The sequence below is a fragment of the Peromyscus maniculatus genome, chromosome 19 (assembly GCF_049852395.1).
Source record: "Peromyscus maniculatus bairdii isolate BWxNUB_F1_BW_parent chromosome 19, HU_Pman_BW_mat_3.1, whole genome shotgun sequence".
NCBI lineage: Eukaryota > Metazoa > Chordata > Mammalia > Rodentia > Cricetidae > Peromyscus > Peromyscus maniculatus.
This window is the reverse complement of record NC_134870.1, coordinates 10944348-10967110: the sequence shown is the minus strand read 5'-3', so window position 1 is coordinate 10967110 and position 22763 is coordinate 10944348. Positions and strand designations below refer to the sequence as shown.

The 22763-nt window shown below is 42.6% G+C and overlaps 1 protein-coding gene across 1 annotated transcript in view; it reads left to right on the top strand.

Moving 5' to 3' along the window:
• The window catches only part of B4galt6 (beta-1,4-galactosyltransferase 6), a 66505-nt gene extending 45385 nt beyond the window's left edge, over positions 1-21120 (top strand). Inside the window, exons 5-9 of the mRNA XM_006970209.4 lie at positions 5085-5201; positions 13165-13352; positions 16834-16956; positions 17136-17237; positions 17516-21120. Of these exons, the coding sequence (XP_006970271.1) occupies positions 5085-5201; positions 13165-13352; positions 16834-16956; positions 17136-17237; positions 17516-17663 (678 nt within the window). The 3' untranslated portion in view covers positions 17664-21120. The remainder of the gene's footprint in view (positions 1-5084; positions 5202-13164; positions 13353-16833; positions 16957-17135; positions 17238-17515) is intronic.
• The last annotated feature ends 1643 nt before the right edge of the window (positions 21121-22763 follow it).

Here is a 22763-nt window from a genome sequence, read left to right as displayed (position 1 = left end):
AAGCTGTAAGGGAGCATGTCAGCCTCTTGTGCACTAAAACAAACAAACAAACAAGAACAAAACCAAAACAACCACAAAGAAAACTGGTTGGAAGTTGCTCTCAGTACTATGAAACTGACCCTAAGTGAAAATCTGTGTAATGGTTAGAGTCCAGCATAGCACTATGCATGCACCTGAAGTGAAAACCAGAAGCCACCAAACAGGTGTTAGGCACTCAGGATTTTGATGTGACTTTAACCTGGAAATAGTCCTTTAAAAAGAACCAGTGTTCTTCCAACATATTTGTATGTTAGTATCAAAAACATCCCCAGCAGGGAGGAGAATTATATGCTGTTCATTGTCTGATAAAGATCCTGTGACATTATTGACTTGACCGTGAACACCTTCTGTACAGGGATGCATGCATTTCTCTCTGCATCCCTCATGTGTAGCAGAGCACTTTGCATGAGTAAACAACACAGTTTTGTTGAGTTGGCCTTATGAGATTAATAAATGCCTTTGTGGCCTTATCATTTTCTCATGACTTCAAGCAAGTTACAAAGCTGCTTCAATGCATTTCAGTACAAATTTTAGGAAAATATTCTATTTTATAATTGCATAAATGAATTTTCATATTTCTTGATAGATCCTCTGAACAGTTGTATCTATATGAAACAGTCTACTTTAGAAAATGTTCTTGGAAAATGGGCTATTTTTATTACTTGAGTATGAGTGTATATGTTGAATGCTGTGTAAGGAAAAACATAATCATGAAGACTGAGGGACAACATGGAGGCTAAGACATAAACAGGACACATGCGCATCGTACTGGTGGGATAGCTTGGGATCAGAAAACTTGTTCATTCTGCTTACTGTGGTTTGTACTGGATAGGTCTTACATTTCGTAGCATATTTTCTTTTACTTTCCGGGACAGCTGGAACCACAGGGGTCATTCTTAATTAGAGCTTTAGTGGGCTGTGTACTCACATGACTGAATAGGACTGGAGGAATTCCTGGGAGCAAAGTAATTTAGGGATTAAAAAATTTAGCTTCCTTTATGTAGGTGTGTATGATAGTGCTAAGTTCAGCTTTGAGCCACTTTAGTGAGTGTATTAGTTAAGGTTCTCTAGAGAAAAAGAACTTATAGAATGAATATATATGTGTATATATATTCATATATGTATGTATATATGTGTGTGTGTGTGTAGATGGGATTTATTAGAATGGCTTATAGGCTAGTCTAACAATGGCTGTCTACCAATGGAAGGTCCAAGAATTCAGTAGTTGCTGGATGTCTCAGCTGGTCTTCGGTATATGCCGGAATCCCAAAGAAGTAGGCTCTAATGCCTGTGAAGGAATGGACATGCCAGTGAGAAAGAGCAAGCAGGCAAAGAGAGCAAGCTTTTTTTCTTCTATGTCCTTTATATAGGCTGCCAGCAGAAGGTGTGGCCCAGATTAAAGGTGGATCTTCTCACCTCTAGAGATCCAGTTTAGAAGTGGGTCTTCCCACTTGAAATGATTTAATTAAGAAAAAAATTCCTCCCAGGTGTTCCCAGCTGCTCGAGCTTTCGGTAATTCTAGATGTGGTCAAGCTGACAACCAAGACCAGCCATCACAGTGAAAATGTAGTCTTTAGTTTTAAGTTGAACTTAAACAACAGGTTTAAATGTAAAGATGCTTGAAGGTCCTTCAAAGGTGAGCTACACTTGCCATGTTTAATTTCCCTCTGCCTTTGCCTGCCATGTATGATTCTAATGATGCCCCATCCTTATGACATAGAATTCCGAGGGAAGAAGAAAGCAGTTATTAGATACATGCTAAAATCTGCTCTCCACGTGAGTCTTAATCTTTGAGGCTCCCTGTCTCTATTTTTTTTTTAAATACCAAGTCAGTTTGTACTGCCACCTGCCAATATTAGAGAGTCCAGAACTCTCTGGGTATTCCTGATACTGCAGGGTTGAGAGGAAGAGTCTTCAAAGGTCAGGCATCTTACGGAGGTAGTCATGTTTCCACAGGGGACTTGGAGAGAAACAATTGGTGCTTTTCAGGTGGTTAGCTGTGATGATGCCTTTCCACGCAGGGTTCACGTGAAGTCTGATACCTACAGGCTAAGGTTTGATGATATTGTCCTAATTAGAGGCTCAAAGTTCCTCATCTCACCCCAGGTCCCTCAGGGATGGGTCTTAACTACCTGCTTCCACCTACATGAGATGTTCAGTAACACAAGCCAATTCTTGAACGAAGTCATCAGACATACTCGTCTAGAGGGAACAGACAAGAACTGCCCCTCTCTTCTTTATCAGGCTGAAATTTGTTCCTGTGGGCACTGGAGATGAGGAAGAAGAGGAGGTAGAACTAAAACATCCCAGGAGAATGAGAGCTCAGTAGCTCACCCTCACTTCCATCTAATTCAGTGCCAACAGCTAGCTGGACTCTAAACCAACCTAGTGTAAAGCTGTGCCACGCTGGGTCATGTAGATGGTGGTGCGCTTCAGCATGTGTGGCAGGGGCGGGAACTTGCTGGGAGAAGTCTACATGGCAGGCATTCTCTTGATCGTCTCTTCATAGTGAACTTAAGAGGACATAAGCGGAATGGAGGGAGGGGAGGCGTGCATGGATAATTCAGTAAGATTAGTGGTCTTGAAATGGGAAGTAATTTTTCTTGAACAAGAGGTGGTGAGGAAGGACTTAGAAACATAAAGTGTAGAAGGTGGTGAGCAAATGTCCTCCATTTCCCCTGGTCCGTCCATAAGAGAGGGGCTTTTGCAAGTCCACGCGTGTGGAAGGAAGGCTGATAACCCCCAACATGAATGACCATGGGACACGGCACTCTCTTGACAATAAATTACAAGCTATTAAGAATATTGCTCCACGGGTAAGAATGTCAAGTGAATTTTCATGATATTATCTAACTTCATTTTAATTAACACACACACACACACACACACACACACACACACACACACACACAGAGAGAGAGAGAGAGAGAGAGAGAGAGAGAGAGAGAGAGAGAGAACTTTAGGCCAGTCACTTAAAATGTGATAGCATCTGATTGTGACTTGGATGTGCATTTACTATTAAAATGTCACGCTTAGCTCCTTTTGTTTGCCAGGGTACTTTCTTTTCTAACATTCTCAGTTTCTTACTAAGATAAAAAAAACAACCAACAACAACAAACCTCCAAACCCAAACCAGCTCTTGGTATTTTAGGTGCTGCACTGAAGAACACACTCGACTAAGGGCTGTCACTTGGTATTTGCTGATCCTTACATGTTCACCTCCTCAGCCTGATTGTATTTCATTCCCACGGGTGATCTTTAATACAGACTTTGACCCATTCGGTGGCTTCTTCGCTTATGTATCTACAATTTTATTTTTTTTAAGATTTATGTGCGTGTATGAGTTCAGATAAGAATGTCAGATCCCCTGGAGCTGGAGCTGGAGTTATGGGCAGTTGTGAGCCACTTAAACCATGTGTTGGGAATGGAACTCAGGTCCTCTGAATGAGCAGCAAGTGCTCTTAACCACTGAGCCATCTCTCTAGCCCCTATAATTTGATTTTTTTTAAGTGTATTTATTATTTTGTGTATGAGGTGGGTGGCATGTGTGCTGTGACATGGGGGAGGGGCCAGGGGACAACTTTCCAGTGCTGGTTTGTCAGCAATTCTGATGTCTCATCTCCCCTGCCCAATATCTCTCATTTGCTTTCGGAGCCCGTTTGTATGATGTCACAGGTTGGCAGCTTGCGGCCAGAGGCAAAGCCAGGAGGGGTAGATTTTGCTGCACCTCCCACTGATAGACCTCGGGTAAGGGACACAGTAAGCACATAACCCTCACCATGTGACTTGTCCTCCCCTTGGACTTTCCTGAGCCCTCCCTGCATCCACTGTGAGCCAGGGCCCCGTGAGCTGGTTGGCTGCTGGTTGATTTAGGAATTCCTCACATGTGCCGACCATGCCGAAGCCCAGCAGTCCCCGCTGAGCACCTTCAGTACTCACCGCGTGGGGACCAGGGAGGGCGTATTGATGCTGCTGTAGCATCATCCAGGTCCTCACGGTCCTGAGCGCAGAGATATCTTCTGGGGATCATCGCATGGGAGTGGTGTCCACAGGGCATCAGAATCACGGTGGGTCCTGTGACTTGTCGAATGTAACACCGCCAATGGCAGCGTGGAGATGCCAGCCTCTCAGACCGTCACATCAGTGAAGGAAAGAAGCGTGGCCTTTCTAGTCTAGACGCCCTCACATTTACTAAGCGGGGTCTTCTTCTCCTTCTAAGGAAACCCTTGACTCAGTCTTGTCCCATTTGCAACTCTGGCAATACACGTGGCTAAATGTCATGTTTGTTTGTTTGTTTTCTTTTTCTGGTGTTGGGAACTGAATCCAGGACCCACGCATACCAAGCATGTGTTTCACCTCTGACTACACTCCAGCTCTGCTGTTGATTTTTTTGTTGGTGTTAACAATGTCTAAGGTCATGTCCTGATTTTACAAGTAAAATGAGTCCCGGAACTTAGCATTCTCAATTATTTGTAGTTTTTGTTCGTTTGGGTTAATATATTTGGTCTAAATAAAAATTTCAACAAACTCCAGGTTTATGGCTCTTTCAGAATACAGAATACAAAGTGGTATAGACACGTTTTAATAACCTTTTCATTTGTTAAATTGTTTGAAAATTTGGTGATTTTGGGAATTTATCGTGTATAGAAAATTTGCTGTGTTGATATCAAGTTTTAATAACAAGTTAACAGCTATAATGAAGCCAGTTTAACTCAGAAGTTAAGGAAAGTGAATTAGAAGATGCTTTAGCTTTGGGAAGGTCAGAATCTGACCTATAAGATTTTGCTTCTCTGGCAAAGTTTGAATCCTAGAAGTTGAGAGTGTGTGTATGGGGGGAGGCAGTGAGTGATGCTTAAGAATTGTTCAGAATGTACCTGAAGCAAGGGCCGCACCTGTGTGAGCACTCGGCGTGAGTCTGATGAGAATATTCAAAGCTGTGACTTGAAGGCACCAGCCGTCTCCGAGGCTGTGCTGTTGTGTACACTTGCAGGGCTTGCTGAAACACTGCCTTACTCACACCGCAAGTGTTCTGTTCTGTTTTAAAGGTGGCAGTTCTCATCCCCTTTCGGAACCGCCATGAACATCTTCCGATTTTTTTCCTGCACCTGATTCCAATGCTCCAGAAACAGCGGCTGGAATTTGCCTTTTATGTCATCGAACAGGTGAGGACACTTTTCAAAATGCCACTAAATATTCTAGAACTTTGTAGCCAGAGTTTCCCTGTCCTGACTGCCCGGTCCCAAATAACTGACTCAGAGGCTGAATATTAATTACAAATGCCAGCCCATAGCTCAGGTTTATTACTAACTGGCTCTTACAACTTAAATTAACCCATTTCTATTCACCTACATTCAGCCATGTGGCTGGTGGCTTTATCTGTCCTCCAGCATGTCCTGCTCCCTCTGCGGCTCCTGCTGTTTCTCCTGACTCCGCCCTTCTTCCTCCCAGAGTCCTCCATGTCTGGCTGTCCCACCTCTACTTCCTGCCTGGCTAGTGGCCTGTCAGCGTTTTACTAACCAATGAGAGTAATACATATTCACAGTGTACAGAGGGATTGTTTCACAGCAGACCTTCAACTTGAGATGGAGTTTGATTAAGACTACTCAGCCAAGGTCCTTGGGTGACTTATCCTAGATTAGGATTAGGGTTGAATAAAATCATATTTGGGATTGAACCTGTATTTTTTTTTCTCATAATAATTGCAATTTGGTCAAATGAATTGAGCAGAGATTATGCTCGACTTTGAAATGATAGCTTTGATATGTATTTTATGGCTTTATACTGCCAATTGGATTGTCAAACTGGTTTATAAGTAACTGGATGATGTTCATCCTACAGGATTAAAGGTTAAACTTGTAACATTGTTCCACTTCTGCTTTTCTTATATTTATGAATTTGCTTTTTTCTTAAAAACCTCCATGAAGGGCAATTTACTTGGGGACATTGCTTCTTTTATAATACAGGAAACTCAGGGGTATTTGGTCCTGTGCAGCTGTCTGGGGCTCATGATGGTGCATATCGGCGTGTCATCAATGGCCTGTCCTATTCTGAATTATGCATGCATTCATTATGTGAATGACCTCAGACATACCCACTGTGTTTTGTTTTGAAAGTGCTTTCCATTTCTGACCTATTAATTTAAATACATAAAGTGAAGGATAAAGGTATCATATTGTTTTTCCAACGTGAAGCATTGATAATTCTTGATGGGAGGTTCGTTTGTCTGGGGGAACTACTGCTGGCTAGCTTTGAAAGCTAATATTGTCTCAACCTTATTAGGTAATTAAGGGTGCCTTAGTAGAGCCAAGTAGTAATCCTTAAAGAGAGAATGGTATGTAATGGACATTTTCTGTTCTGTCTTTATAGTTTTCCATTTTCATAATTACGTTTCTTGGGGGCAGAGCCTTGGTTGTTTCTGTTGTAGACCCACATTTATAGCTTGTCAGCTGCCCTTAGGCCGACGTGAGCGATAGAACACTATCCCTTTCACGGCAGAGACCAGCTCAGTAAGGAAAGGCTCATCCAATGACTGATAAGGCAAAGAAATTACATAGAGAATCAAGCCTGTGATGCCCAGGATCCCTTCCAGATAGGAATCTAGAGTTCTTTCAGAATAAGAGATACCCAGGAAGAGAGTAGAATTAATAAATAAATAAGCATTGGCAAAGCAAAAATCAAAACAAACAAAACAACTTCATTCCATTTGCCTTGAACGGATGCTATGCAAGCTGGCATAATCTACATCAGACTGAAGTGACCTTGCCTTGGTGTCGCAGTCCGTGTCTGTTTAAAGACCATGAGTGTAACGAAAGAATTTGGTTCTTTTATTTATATTCTTTTGTAAAGCGCTGTCTCAGAAACCTAAAATAGTGCACTAACCCTCGAAGAGAGAGATCTCTACTGATTCAGGCCTCTCTTTCTGTAACCTCAGCAGTAGGCAGTATACTTTGTACTGATATATACTGACCATTTCATGTCTGTTGCTGTGATAAAATACCCTGACAAAAGGCCACTCAGAGGAAAGAACTTATTTTTAGCTCACAACTCCACCTTATAGTCCATCATGGCAGGGCCTTAAAATAGTCATTACTCCCACAGTCGGGAGTTAAGAATAAGAGAGTATGTGCTCACCTGCTGGCTGGCTTAGCTGGCTCCCTTTTCTCCACTCACCCAGCTCCAGACAGGCAGGAAGCAGTGCCACCTACAGTGTGGGCTGGCTCTACCCACACCAATTAACTTAATTATGATCCCCGCGAACATGCCCATGGGCCGACCCAGTATAGACGGTCCCTCACTGAGGCTCTGTTCTCGGGTGATTCTAGGTTGTGTCAAGTGGACAATTAAAGCTCGCCATCATTCTGGCCCTTCCAATCACCTTGCAGTCTTTCCCACACTTGTCGTGGTTAAGGAGTCTGTAGAGTCTTGTTGCATCTTTCATTTTCCCTACTGATTAAAGGTGTTGGTCATTTTTTCTTTTTTATGTCTTTGCTGTTCATGTAGATTAGGAAGTCTCTGGTTAGTCTTTTTCTGTTGTTTTAATGGAAATGTCTTTTTGTTGGGTTGCAGAATTCTTTGTGTATTCTAGTTGTAAGTCTTTTGTGAGTCATGCTTGGTGAGTATTCATCTTCAGACTGTGGTCTGCCCTTTATTTTCTTGATAGTGTCTGTTTTCTTCCCCTTCCATGCTGGGATCGAACCCTGGGCCTTGCACTGCTATTTAAGTACTCTACCACTGAGATGCACCCCCAAGCCCAGGCAGGGTTTTATTGAAAAGTAAAGGTTTTAGTTTTAATAAGGTTCATTTATTTGATTTTTTTCATAGTTCCTGCTTCTTGTTTTGAGGTTGAGAATGGTTCTCAGATACTTTCAGAATGTTTTCCTCCAGAACGTTTGTGGTTTTAACTCTCCCATTTGGGCTAATCCCTCTGAGTTAATCTTTATATGTGGTGTGAGGTAAGGATGGAGGGTTGGGTGTTTTTCTTTTGGCCTGTGGGTCTTTGGTTATTTCATCACCATTTATAAAACAGCTCATCTTTTTTCTCATTAGCCCCTTTGTTGGAAGTGGGTTCTTCCTTGTGAGTTTAATAACCTAACAGACCTTTATCTCTCACTTCTTCAGAGAGGAGACAAAGCCATGCATACCCCTGGATACTCTGGCTTTCTGGGGTCTCTTCAGTTGTCCTGTGCTATCAAATGTGTGTCCCTGGCTTAGTATTGATCAAGTCTGAGATTCAGACATAACAGACTTGAGAGTTAAAATGCACATCTCAGGTGCTCTGGTAGATGTCTTCATCACATACTCAGTCATTCAACAGCACCAAACTCCAGGGAGTGCTCACCTCCTGCATGTTATGGGTGAATGATGTTTCAAGGAGGATAACTATCAGTTTCTGATCACAATGTAGATTCACAACTACAGCCATCATGAAAGTAGGTTAAAATTCTGACTTGTTATAATTTTTTAAAAGGTCAATTTTTATAGGATTAGTTGCCATGTCGGAAAGTACACATGCTTGGGCCAGGCATCAGTGCACACGCCTTTAATCTCAGCACTTGGGAGGCAGAGGCAGTTGGATCTCTGTGAAAAGGCCAGCCCAGTGTGTACAGGGAGTACCAACCAGGCAAGACAGAACTACACAGTGAGACCCTGTCTCAACGGGGGTAAGGATAATACACAAGCTAGAGACATGCTAACACATGCACTAGGGATAAAACTTGAAGGGTCATATTAACCACACTTTGTTCATTATTAATTTTGTTGTATATTCTACTGAGAATGGAGGAGACATTACAAAAGAGCTTCTTATAGAAACAGGCAAGCACATTTAATGGAACAGGACAGAAAGTGCAGAACTCACTTCCAACAAAGGGCTAACTAGGAAAAGATTAGCTCTACTATAAATGGTGATGAAATATCTCCTCCACAGTCAAGAGCAGAGAGAGATGAATACACTCATACCTGTTTCTCCTTGTCTTCTCTGTTCTCATATAGTTCAGGACCCAAAGCCAGGGAATGGTACTGCCCACAGTGGGCTCGGTCTTACCATGTTAATCAGTGCAATCAAGGTAAATCTTCCACAGGCATGCCCACAGGCCAGCCTGACCTGTAGACAACCCCTCATTGGGGCTCCTCATCACACCAACTAAAGCCCCTTACTGTTCTGGAAGGGAGAGACAGTAAATTTTCATGTCATGTGCAGACGGCTCTAAAGAAAAACCAGTGGGTTCTATGTAGAGAACGAGCCATAGGTGAAACGGGAAGGAAACAAGGAGACCAGTTAGAAAGCTTCTGCAGTCGTCAAGAAGGGTATGAAGATGACTTGGGCGCTGGTGGCACAGGACATTGTCAACAGTGGTTGGGTCAGGTTTTAATTAGAGTAGAATTATTTAATGATACAATGATATGCAGTGTGAGTACTAGGGAGATCTCCTTGGCTTTTTAGTACTTTAGTCTTAGACATGAATAGGCAGCCACCAAGCTCCAGGTTTTAAAGAAAATGTCTACAAAGGAGACACAGTCAAGTGAGGTAACGAGCGAACAAAGAAACCCCAAAGACAGAATCAACAAAGACTCACAATCGGGATCCATGGAGCTAAGGGCAAAGTGAAAGATCATTTCTGAAATGAGAATGGTTTGCTGTAAAGGAAGAGCAATCAGACTACAATGTCAGTGGAACTGAAATGTGGTAGGTGAAAGCTTTTGAAAGAACAGCTGGGAGACAAAATAACTCCTACAGTAGAACTAAAACATAAGGAAGTAGAGTATAAAAGCACTTCACCTGTGTGAGGATAACGGTCCTCCGAGAGCCCATGGGATACAAGATAAGCTGCCCGAGGAACCACTACACAGAAGTAGTCTTGACTGGAGAGTAGGTCATTGGCACAGGCTCTCTGCTCTGCTCAGAAGAATTCCATTTCTATAGATGACGTGCTCAGCATCGTAAATGACCACTGGCCTGTTTTATTTCTGTTCATTTTCCCTGGTACTAGGGATCCAGCACCGTCAATGAGTTATATCTCCCACCTATGGCTTTTCTTAAGTCACCAAGTTTTGCTGAGATTTTTAATATGTTAATGTACAACTAATACACTCACTCATCAGAATTCTGGAAGAACCACAGCAGAAAAAAATTTTAGGAGTGTGGAAGGAAAGGGCTAAAGAAAAAAAAAATAGAAGAAAAATTTCCAAAGCTGGGCATGGTGGTACACACCTTTAATTCCAGCACTTGGGAAACAGAGGGAGAGAGGTCTTGGTGAGTTCAAGGCCAGTCTGCGCTACATAGAGAGTTCCAGGACAGCCAGGGCTACATAGAGAGACCCTGTCTCAGAGAAAGAGTGGGAGAGAGGGAGAGGGAGGGAGGGAGGGAGGGAGGGAGGGGGAGAGAGAGAGAGAGAGAGAGAGAGAGAGAGAGAGAGAGAGAGAGAGATTTCCAGAATCAATAAGCATGTGTCTTTGTGTGAGACACCTCACAATGCACATGTGAATAAATCACACATCCATTATAAAGCATAGTATTTTCTAATTTTAGGATAAAAATGAAAAAGAAAAGGTATTAAGAAGACTATAGGAAAAATGACTGGTAGGAATCAGGAATGTATGAGCTATCCTGCCATTGCAGGTGGCTAGAAGCCTGACTTACAGATTCTGGAGAAAGAAAGGTAGTTTGTCCCAGAACTTTCTACCCAGAATGTCAATACAAGGGTAGAGTGTGGTGTTTTCAGTCATTTGTTGATGAAATACACATACACACACACACACACACACACACACACACACACACACACACACAAAAGCACACATGAGTGTGCTTTTAAAAGAACCTTCTGAAAGACATACCTCAGCAAATTAAGTAAGCCACATAAAAGACAGGGGTGACCAAGAGCGTGAAGCAGCAGGCTGGATGAGAGCCACATGACTGGCCCGAGAGGACAGTGGGGATTGACCTGAGGAGACAAGGAGCTGAGAGAGGATTTGAAATGTCTGTAATTACATCAGTTACTAAAGGCGTAGCTTATATCGACTGTCCTTTCTAGTTATACAGAAAACTAGTTCATCTCTTTCACAAAGGAAAAAAAAATCAATTCACTCAGCACTGAAGAAAATTTGTACACGGTGCTAATAATGTACACCTCATTAATTTAACCAAAAATCCAAGGCAACCATATTGGGAGGTGGGAGGGAAAGGCAGAGATAAGGTTTAACTCCTCTGCTTCCAGAGTAGGAAGTCTAGAAAATGTCTAAAGTTAACCAAGCAAGAGATAGCATCCAGGCGTGGACAGGGACGCCAGAATAAACATGCCGAAGAGTTGCGGCAGTGCGCTATTGGCTGAGGAAGATGGGTTAGATTCCTCCGAATAAACTTCTAAGTATCGTGTCCACATTTAAGAGAAGCAGATTCTAAGACTTTAGAAAAAACAGTTTATCAAAGCCGATACTGACGTGCCAAAAATAATGTTGTAATTTCCCTTCCTTTCCTTGTAAAAGCAGTGTGCCTTCTGTGACCTCGGGTTCGTGTGGAACCTGCACCCCCACACTGAGTGATGCCTCTCCCAAGGCCACACTCTGATGCCGGCTGCACTGAGTGGTTTCTTCACTCCTGCCCAAATCCTGATGTTGGGGGATGGTTTTGTAAAAATTGTAAGGCGTTTGTCCATGTCTTTCATCGCCCTTAGATGCCCAAGCAAGCTCTGCTGTTTGCAGCCGACTTGTATCATCATGACGAATAAAGGAAGGTGGTTGCAGCAGAGGAACTTGGATTTTGTGTAATGAGTTCCTCTGTTGTGTCCGTTACAATGTTCTTGTCTTACGATAAGCAGGAACAGAGGGTAAAAAAAGAAACTGTTGCAGTGCACTGTAATGTAGGATGTCTACAGGAGGAAGGAAGCTGGGTGTGTATTGTCGAAAATGCTCTCGGTGGACTGTAAACATCAAGGCTTCAAAGCCCTTCAGAGTGCATCTGTCCTTTCAAGAGGATGCCCATCTTTGTTTTGTAGAGGATGGTCTGCTTGTGAGTCGCCTTCAGTTTCCTGCCTTCATCTTTTCCCCATCCCCCAGGTTAGGGAGCAAACCCAGGATTCCAAGCATACTAGGCAAGCATTCTTATCACTGAGCCCCACCCTCTCCCTCCTATCTTAATAAAAATTGTTTATTTTTATTACGTTAGGTGGGTGTGTGCAGTTGAATGCAGGTCCCGAGGAGGTCAGAGACGTCAGGCTCCTTGGAGCTGGAGTCACAGATGGTTGTGGACTGCATGACGTGGGTGCTGGGAACGCACTCCGTGCCTCTGTAAGAGCAGACGGGGCGCTTGAGTGCTGAGCCACCTAGCTGCGGAGCACCACCTCGCTCTTCATTTTTAATATCATAGACAGCAACAGTAGAAAGTACTTTTTTAAAGTTGTTTTCACGTGTTCTTTGGTGTAAATTTTTTATTTTATCTTTATTTTTGGGTCAGACATAATCTGTGAGCTGGCATATTTGAAGTAAAGCAGAAATGCAAGTTGATGTGTTCACATATTTGCAGTGTTCCAGTAGAGTGGATAGTAACAGCTATCCGGTTTCTTCTTTGTCATCAAAATGCATCCTAAGTAAATTTTTTTTTTTTTTTTTTTTTTTGGTTTTTTGAGACAGGGTTTCTCTTGTGTAGCTTTGCGCCTTTCCTGCAACTCACTTGGTAGCCCAGGCTGGCCTCGAACTCACAGAGATCCGCCTGCCTCTGCCTCCCGAGTGCTGGGATTAAAGGCATGCGCCACCACTGCCCGGCTACATCCTAAGTAAATTTAAACAGTCTGCAGCCCTGTGCCCTGTGACGGCATCATCAGTCAGCAGCATTGTACACGTGTTATGGCTCTCCCCAGGGTGTATCGCCCCGTGATAGAGCAGCCATAATTTGTGTATGACTCTCTAGTGTCTGTACAGTGTTGGTCACTCAATGACGCCTCAGAACGAACCCTCCATTGGTAAGTGGTGCCTGGCCATGTTTGGAAAGCCTGACATATGCTTCTGACTTGTTTATTTCACTACCAAGATATAATTATTCCTTGACCATGATACGACAAATTAAGAAGTGATGGAAAATATCACATGACCAAGTCTGAGTACATTTCTGATTTTCTCTGCTCTGTGGAGACCGGCACACAACCGTTCAATCGTGCGATGCTCTTTAATGTGGGTTTCAAAGAGGCCATGAAAGACAACGCCTGGGACTGTGTGATCTTCCACGATGTGGATCATCTGCCTGAGAATGACCGGAACTATTACGGATGTGGAGAGATGCCGCGTCACTTTGCAGCAAAGCTGGACAAGTACATGTACATGTGAGTAGCATTCCACTCTTGATGCTGTACAGTGTACTTGTAACAGCACACTGGGACTTACTCTGAGACTGCTCAGGACCCTGAGGGATATCATACCCCCATCCCAGCATGTGCTAGGGAGCCAGGACAAGGACTGGTTTGTCCATTTGCGATCCCACAGAGGTTGAATGTGGCATGATGGGAAAGAACCTGGCTCCTATAGTAAGCACATAGATTTAAAAGTGGGTTCTTACCCCTCAGGGCTTGCTTAGTCTCAGGGTCCTCTCAAGGTGGCTTTTCTTCTCCCTGGACAATTGAGACCATCTGTGGGGCTGCTTTCTGGGATCACATACCCTAATCCTAGCTCACTGTGTGCTTGCTGTTTGACCCATGCTGGCTCCTTAGGGATGGTTCAGGGTCCAGACCTGCCCTTCTGCAGACCACCTGTTCTGTAATTATATGAAGCAAATGTCCCCCTCCCCGTGTGTGTGTGTGTGTGTGTGTGTGTGTGTGTGTGTGTCTGTGTCTGTGTGTCTGTGTGTGTGTGTCTGTGTGTGTGTCTGTGTCTGTGTCTGTGTCTGTAGGCAGGTATATATGCACGTGTGTGTGCATCTGAAGTCCAGAGCTGGCTGTCCTGTATCTTCCTCAGTTTTTTTCATCTTATTTTTTTATTTTTTTGGTTTTTCCTGGATCTTGCTCTGTAGATCAGGCTGGCCTCGAACTCACAGAGATCTGCCTGCCTCTGCCTCCCGAGTGCTGAGATTAAAGGAGTGCACCACCACCGCCTGGCCCCATCTTATTTTTGAACCTGGAGTTTACCAAGTGGTTTAACTGGATGGCCAGCAAACCTCGGGGACACGTCTCATCCCCAGAGCTGGGACCACCGGCCCAGCTTTTTATGTGGGTGCTGGGGATTCAAACTCAGTTCCTCATGCTTACATGGCAAGCACTTTGTATAGTGAGTCATCTCCCCAGCCCCCTAGAAATATCTTCATTGCACAAGTAATTGCTACTCTAAGTATACAATCTGAAGCGGTCAAGTCAAAGTTAATGATCCAGTATTGACAGAAGGTTCGGGCAAAACACAAGCAGATGACTCAGACAGGAACTTCTTAGGTATGCCTTACCATGGATAGTGCCACCTCATGTAACCAGATATCTGCCTTTTTTAAGGGCAGTTTTGATTGGCATATCCATTGCATGCACACAATTACACGAAGACATTCTTGTATAAGTGCATCATACTGAGGACTCTGTTCTCCTTCCTTCCTGCCTCCTCCCCCTCCTGATTTTCTCATTCCTTCCCCCAAGAGAGTTATGCTCCCACATAGATATGCTCTTACGTATCTCCATAAGGGGTAGGGTTCTGCAAATGAGAGAAATTGTGTAATGTTTGTCTTTCTGAGTTTGACCTACTTTGCTTAATATAATGCTGTCTAGTGTATCCATTTTCCTCTGAACCAGTGTTTCTCAGCCTGTGGATTGCAACCCCTTTGGGGATCAAATATCAGATATCCTGCATATCGGAGATTTACATTACTACTCATAGCAGTAGCAAAATTAGTTATGAAGTAGCAATGAAAATAATCTTATGGTGTGGGTCACCATAATATGAGAAACTGTATTGAAGGGTCGCAGCATTAGGAAGGTTAAGAACCATGCTCTAAACAGTGCATTTTTTTTTCTTTTATGGCTGACTAAAAACCCACATATTTTTGCACACATATTTTAAAAAGTGGCAACAAGTGCTGGTGAGGGTGTAGGGAAAAGAGAAGGTAGACATTGCTGGTGGGAATGTAAGTTAGCCCCGCTGTCATGGGAATGAGCATGAAGCTTCTTCAAAACCAGCAATTCCTGGGACATAAATCACAGCCAATTCTTTGGAGCCATCCAGAGGTTTAGATGCAGGTGGAAGCTTGTTAAGAAGTCACAAAGTTGTAAGTAGAGGATGGTAGCAGAGGGATGGTGGCAGCCATTCAGGGTCTGGGCAGGAGGATGCCGAGCATGGCCGTCACTGTGAGCATCCTTCTTCCCAGAATGCAATTCCCAAAAGGTTTCCTCGATAGCGCCCCCTCCACAGGCACGTACACAAATAAACAAATGTAATAAACATTCAAAATGTTTGAGTTTGACCAACTCCTAGGAATTTGAGTTAGAGAAAGTAGGGAAAATAAAACCTAAATTAAAAATAAGGGGTATTTGTAGCAGGAATCTTACAAGTTCTTATTAATAAAATCAAACCTGAGGCGAGTTATTGGGGTCCATGCTGGTAGATCAGAGAGACAGAACAAGCCACAGCTATCTCACCTTGCCATTTCCTCAGCTGGTCTTGTTTCCCCAGACTGGAAGCTTCTGTGTCCTCATCCCAATGAATCTCAGCTGAACTGCTGCTCAAAAGCCTGAATGCTTAACCAGCCAAAATCTTAACCAGCCAAATGCCTCTAGTTTCTGGTCCTCACGCCTTATATATCTTTCTACTTTCTACCACCACTCCCTGGGATTAAAGGCTGGCTTTCTGGGATTAAAGGCGTGTCACCATGCTTGGCTATTTCCAATGTGGCCTTGAACTCACAGAGATCCAGAGGGATTTCTATCTCTGGAATGCTAGGATTAAAGGTGTGAGTGCCACCATTTTCTAGCCTTTGTATCTAGTGGCTGTCTGGTCTCTGACCCCAGATAAGTTTATTAGAGTACACAATATTTTGGTGAACACAATACCACCACAGGTATTTTTTCCTCGGAATACCAGCCCACTAAAAATAACTGTGTTTGGAGCTGGCGAGAGGGCTGAGCAGACCTATGGCAAGTCTGATGACCTGCGTTTGATCTCTGGGACCCGCGTGGTAGAAGAGAAAGCCGACTCCTACAAGTTGTCCTCCTACAGGGCTCCTACAAGAAAACCTGACCCTCTACAGGGCAGCATGGTATCCCCCATAATAAACATGTGGAAAATGTTTTAAAATTATATATTAAATATCTACGAGTATTTTGTGAGTTTAATCCAAATAGATAGAGTACTTTTACAAGTAGCAGTTCATGTCAAAATTAAACATGTATTTCTTCCTGATTTATATTTATTCTGTTCCATGTAACAAATAATATGCTTATAAATAAAATCAGTTAATATTTTAAAATGCTTTTAGTTTAGCAAGATCTAGCATTCCATTGACAGTTACTAGCATGTTTAAACACATTTTTTGGTGTGAGAATAATATGCACTTTTTGAACCCTGGGTTTTGAGTCATAAAACAAAAGTACTATTAAATTTCAGTTGCCATGTATGTTTTTATTTTACATTTAATGTAAATACTTGCTTTGCTGTTCTGTGAGAATGTTTCATTTCTCTGGTCACATTTTCCAGAATAATTTCCCTCCCCCCCCCCCCTAAATCATCTTGTTTTTGTGAAACCAGAAGTGTGTGTCAAAGCTTTATGAGAGGTGGAGCGTGAGTGGCCGGCTGTGCGGGCCGATGTGGACCACTGGGTCGTGATCTCTTTTGCAGTCTTCCGTATAAGGAGTTCTTCGGCGGGGTGAGCGGCCTGACCGTGGAGCAGTTTAAGAAGATCAATGGCTTTCCCAACGCCTTCTGGGGCTGGGGAGGAGAGGACGATGACCTCTGGAACAGGTGTGGTGAGGCCCAAGTTGCTTAGTAATTGAGTTTCTAAATTCTGTAGACTTTGTAAATCACATCTGTCTCTTCTAAGAAAGGAGACTTTGGGCTGGAAAGTTTGGAGTTCTTAAATCTGTTTTTGTTCTCCTTTTTCGTTCTGAAATTCATTCAGTCCATTTTATATTGCCTTGCAGAGTTCACTATGCTGGGTATAATGTCACCCGGCCCGAGGGGGACTTGGGAAAATACACATCTATCCCCCATCACCATCGGGGAGAAGTACAGTTCTTAGGGCGGTAAGTTTAATGGTCATCTTAAGACTTCTGGGCTTCAAAACTAATATACTGCATGTTTAAAGAAGATAAATAGAAGGAAGTTACTTCTGTGATCAAAGGTCTCTTTGGCAAATGTTTCTGGATTGCTGTTAGTGTGTGTGTGTGTGTGTGTGTGTGTGTGTGTGTGTGTGTGTGTGTGTGTGTGTGTGTGTGTGTGTTGTGTATATAGAAAGATACAGACTGATAAATGTAGACAATATATGTTTATATTCTTATCTAGTTTACTGCTTTTTCTGTAGGTATAAATTACTAAGGTATTCTAAGGAGCGTCAGTACATCGATGGATTGAACAATTTATTATACATGCCCAAAATACTGGTTGATAGGTTGTATACGAATATATCTGTAAACCTCATGCCAGAGTTAGCTCCAATTGAAGACTATTAAAAAGAAGTCTCTCGTGGTGGGGTAGACCACAGTGCTGGATTGTGAACTTGGCTTGGAGTGTACTCTCCAGGAGGTTAGAGATTGACATGTCTCAGTGTCCCAGTCTGTGAAAAGAGCCAGCAGTCCTTAATGTTTACAGCGTGGGACTCCATACCATCACACTCCCCACTCTCCTCCCTGCTGGGGGGCGTCCTCCATGGCAAGCATTGTGGAGACCTGAACCCATTGCTTGGGATTGGAAGCGAAGAGAGCTCCCTACAAAGAGAAGATTTTTATACTGAAATCTATAATTTAATTCAAGAGAATGCTTTTATTTCTGTTCAAACCATATTTTGTACATATGTGATGTAAATTAAATGTGTTTAAATTGTTGAAAAATAAGATGTCACAATTTTGCATGTGATTGGTTATGCCTTCATTGGACTTTTATAGACATTTTTTTATTTGCATGGGGAAAATTATGTAAATCTATGTCTCGAAGCAAAGGTTGAGCCTTGTATGGCGTGAAGGAAGTACCAGCGATGGATACAGTAACTGTTCTCTGGTGTTCAGCTTTAGACCTTCGGCCTCCTGTGGGCGCAGGCCCAGCCCTCTGAGGGCACTGAAGGAAAGAGCGAAAATGCGCACAGCTTTTCTTCCTGCCAGAATTACCTGGTTTTGTTTTGTTCTGTTCTGTTTTTCCTTGCTTGCAATCTCATCAGATTTTGCCAAGTCAACAGCCATACTGTTTATGCGCACTGCATGAGTATTACCAAGAAAACCTTCAAAGTTGTGAAGTGACATGCTGTACAGGACCTCTTCATGTTAAATGTCTCTATGTACCTCCGATGTACGTGTCAGGGATCTTGTGCCTCAAAAAAAAAAAAAAGTTCCCAAGGTTGTCTTTATATACTGTATTTTTTTTCAGTTTCATAATGAACAGCATTATTATTTCCAGTTAAGAAAAACAAAAGAGAGTATCTTCTTTTAAAAACTTTTTTTAAGAATGAACTTAAGGAAAACCCAGTTGTGCTTCTACAGATGAATTCTACTATTAGATGAGAAATTAGATGCTCTATTTTTATGAAGATAAATGCTTAGATTAAAAATAACTTCAACTTTAATTCTCAAGCATACACAGTTCCCCTTTCATATCAGCCAGTCATTCAAACTATTTTTTTTCACTTTCAAGAAATCTCCAGTGTTACTAAAATTTTCTCACCGAAAGTGTAATTTAATGCCGCCCCCCTTTCTGTGGCACTGGGGATTGAACCTAGGGCCTCTAGACTTACCTTAAAATCGGTTCATTGAATGTGTGGATACTGTAACTTCTGAAATATGTCTCACTACCTACTGCCAAGTCCACTCATCCTCAATTTGGATGAGGTTTTCCATGACAAAACAATAAAGCCCCAACAGTATTCTTACTTTGAAAATGATCCATTATAAAGATTCTTGAAAAGTATCACATATTCTCTGTAAGATCTTATCTCCCATACTTTCACAGATTTAAAACAGAACACCATCTCCCTGTAAAGTGAACCTTCCCCAAGAGTGAGGAGGGAGGGAATTCTGGGTGTGAGAAACTTTGCTCTTCTTATCTATCTAGTGTTGAGAGTTTGGCTTGCAGTTGTGATCTCTGTCATAGTTTTGGTAATGCTAATGGCCACAAACCAAATCATACAGAAATTAAAATCCTTACCTGTCTGTCATGACACCAGTCTTTCCATGTTTATTTCTTAGAAGCAGTTCTAAAATATTTACCTTTTAACTTTTTTGTTACTTAAAAGAGTGAAAAATCAGAACTTCTGCTGATGAAGATATTTGTATGTTATCCATTTATTTTTCTGTGGCCAATGCAGTATTTCATTTGACAGAATGACAGCAGATTATAATGTTACTGTTGCTGATGACTTGTGAGACAGGGATACAGGCAGGTGACCCAGAGCTCCTCCCTCCTCCCAGCGCTGGGGGAAGCGACACCGTGCTGACTCTTACAGAGGAAACACATTTTATAACGTGGACGTTGGGATACCTTTTTGAATTGATACACAGTTCACTATTTCGGGAAAATTCAGGACCCCGGGTAATCTGCCTTACTCTCTTGGGTTACATCTGGTAGGAATATGGCTTCAGGAATTGGATGTAAGTATTTTTGTTCTGTTTTGGTATTGAATCAAGTGAGCCAGCCTATGAGAACCACCTCACCACTTTGTTTTCTATTTTGCTTTTTAAATTCAGGCCCAGAATTATTTTCAGTTAAGAGCAGTGACCTATATATGTTCCCACAAATAACAGTTTTGCCCAGTTACCATGGTCACATGACAACAAATCTCTTCCTTACATATTAGCGGAAGCAGACAGTCTGATAAAATCACATCTACCCTGGTGGTTTTCACTAGGTGTCTATTCCCCACCGGCTGCCTGTGGTTGTTTAAAAGTTTTGCTTTGTCCCCTAAACAAGTCAAATCAGAAAGTTGAAACTTCTCTGAAATAAGGAAGCTGCCATCTGATAACTCACCTGTCAGTTGTCTTAGTCTGAAATCCACTGTGGACACAGATGCTGGGAGGTCCTCATGGCACGGGGGAAATCATATGATGCCTTTGAACTAGAGAAAGAAATCATGACTGATGGGCTGTTTATCAAAGAAAGGGAGAAAGTATGCACATTCATTGTAACATTCTTTCTGGTTCTCAGTGAAGATGTCGTTTAATTCTTTGCCAAAACAAGGGTTTGAATGAAGTGACTTTTTTTCCTTTTTCTAAATACATTTTCTGCTGTAGACCTTTGAGCTGGCTCAGAGAATAAAGGTGCCTGCTCCAAGCCTGGTGGCCTGAGTTTCCTCCCTGGGACCCACAGTGTAGGAGAAGAGAACCTACTACTGCAAGTTGTCCTCTGACGTCCATATGTGTACACGTGCACATGTATATACACACACACACACACACACACACACACACACACACACAAAGCTAATCAAAAGGTAATTAAAAATTAAATTTCTGTTTGTGTTTTATGAAAAGGTATTCACTGAGAAAATCTTATTTATAAAATTTAAGTACAGAGTTATCTATTAAAAACTTACATTCCCTATAACCATCTTAATACAGAACGGAAGCATAGCCAATACAATAGTCTCCCTTTGGAGACTCTGAGAGCCGACGCAGGCTCTGTGCCATTGTATTGGGCCTCGCCCTGTTCCTTTATACACCTGTCAGGTAAACAGCACTCTAGATTTCTTGCTTTGGGTTTGCATATTGTCACTTGAGAAGCAAACTGTCACAGTGTTGTTTTTCAGGAGGTGGAAGTGTACTTAAGATTATTTATTACAATATGAAATACTTCTATGTAAGTGCATTGACGTAAATGCTAGTGATTCCCTGCAATCTTTTTTTTTTTTTTGTCTTGTTTTGCTTCTCATGGAAATGTTTGTACTTTTTTTATCATTGTCTTTTATGAAATATAATGTTCTAAAGACTTTGTGTGGTGATGTCATTGTTTTCTCTCAGGATGTCCTGGGAATTATCTCCCCCCCCCCCCACATCCCAATTTTGGATGCATTATTGATGACTAAGTTGATGTTAAGGGCGTTGATGTTAAGGGCGCACTCTAAAGATATGGAGCTCAGGCTTAAACACCCTCACTTAGTGCTTATTGTAACTCCCCCAACCACACCATGATTTAATACTCATCCATACACCTGGTAACTCATAGATTCCAGAATTACTCAGTCAGGGTTGAAATGAACGAGCGGTCAAGTGTTTTCCCCACAGATGTGAGAGGATCTACGTTTGTCCCCAGAACGCATGTGATGCCAGACTTGGTAACACATGTCAAATCCCGTGGTGAGATGGGAGATGGAGACAGAATTCCTTGAGGCTTGTGGGCCAGCTGGCCTGATGTTTGCAACAGTGAACAACAAAAAAGACCCTGACTTAAGGTAGAAGGCAGGGATCAATATTTGGAGTTGTCTTCTGACCTTCACTTGCAAGGTCTCACATATCCCAGGTTGGCCTTGAACTCACTGTGTACCGAAACAGCCTAGAACACCCTATCTTCCTGCATCCACCTCCCAAGGGCTGCGATCTGACTGGGGAGATGGCCCAGTCAGGGGCACACACTGCCCTTCCCGAGGACTAGAGTTCAGTAAGTACGTACCAGATAACAGATGACAGGAGTGTACCAACACGCCCAGCCTTCAGTCTTAAATTATATTTTGATGTCCTTGAAGTATGTTAATTAATTTAATTAGTTTAATCTTCAGTGTTTCATCTTGTATTCCAGAGGCCCTTGAAGGGGTAGCAGCTAATATGACCCTCAAGAAGCATCCAATCTTCCGAATGTAAATCTGATAGAGTGGGTGGACCTGAGGAGCACATGCCATCCACGAGGCTGCACTTGCTCATGTGTGTTTCTGAACCTCACTGTTGGGGTCACTCTTCCATTGGTAGACTGCTTCCCAGCCGTAAACATGAACTCTGAAAGGGTAGTTGAAATGATTGTTCTTCTGCAGTAGATCTTGATGGATGTTAGTAAACTCTTGGGGAGGCTCGGTGGGAAGACTCATCCATGATTGACAAAGGTTTGAATTTGGAGATCACCTGTCATTAGCTAGCAAACAGTAAGCTTTTCAAGTTGGGCAGTTCTTGGTTTAGTGAGCCACTGGAGGGTCCTGGGGATGATTAAATAAGCTAACACTGGGAACAGGCCTGACATTCCCAATAAGAACTAGATTTGTCTGAAGGCACTTCTGGCTTTATGATAAATAGCCTTTCTTCCATGCCAATGGCCCTGGGTTATGTTTGGGAAATATTTGGCATGGTATTCTTTGATTGTCAGAAATGTTGACAGAGGTTTTGCATAATTACACAAACAATTAGTAAAACTAGCAAAGGCCCATGATCAACATGTGTAGTAGTCGTAGAAGAAATGTGGCAACTAACAGGTGCAATACAGTTACCTCACCGCCAGCTAACGCAAAAGGGCCAAGTAAGAAGACAGGGAAGAACATTTCACCTCTTAACCATGCCCTGTCAGTACCATCGCTCAAACATTGCACGCGTGAGCGCATACATACACACGCACACACACACACACACACACACACACACACACACACA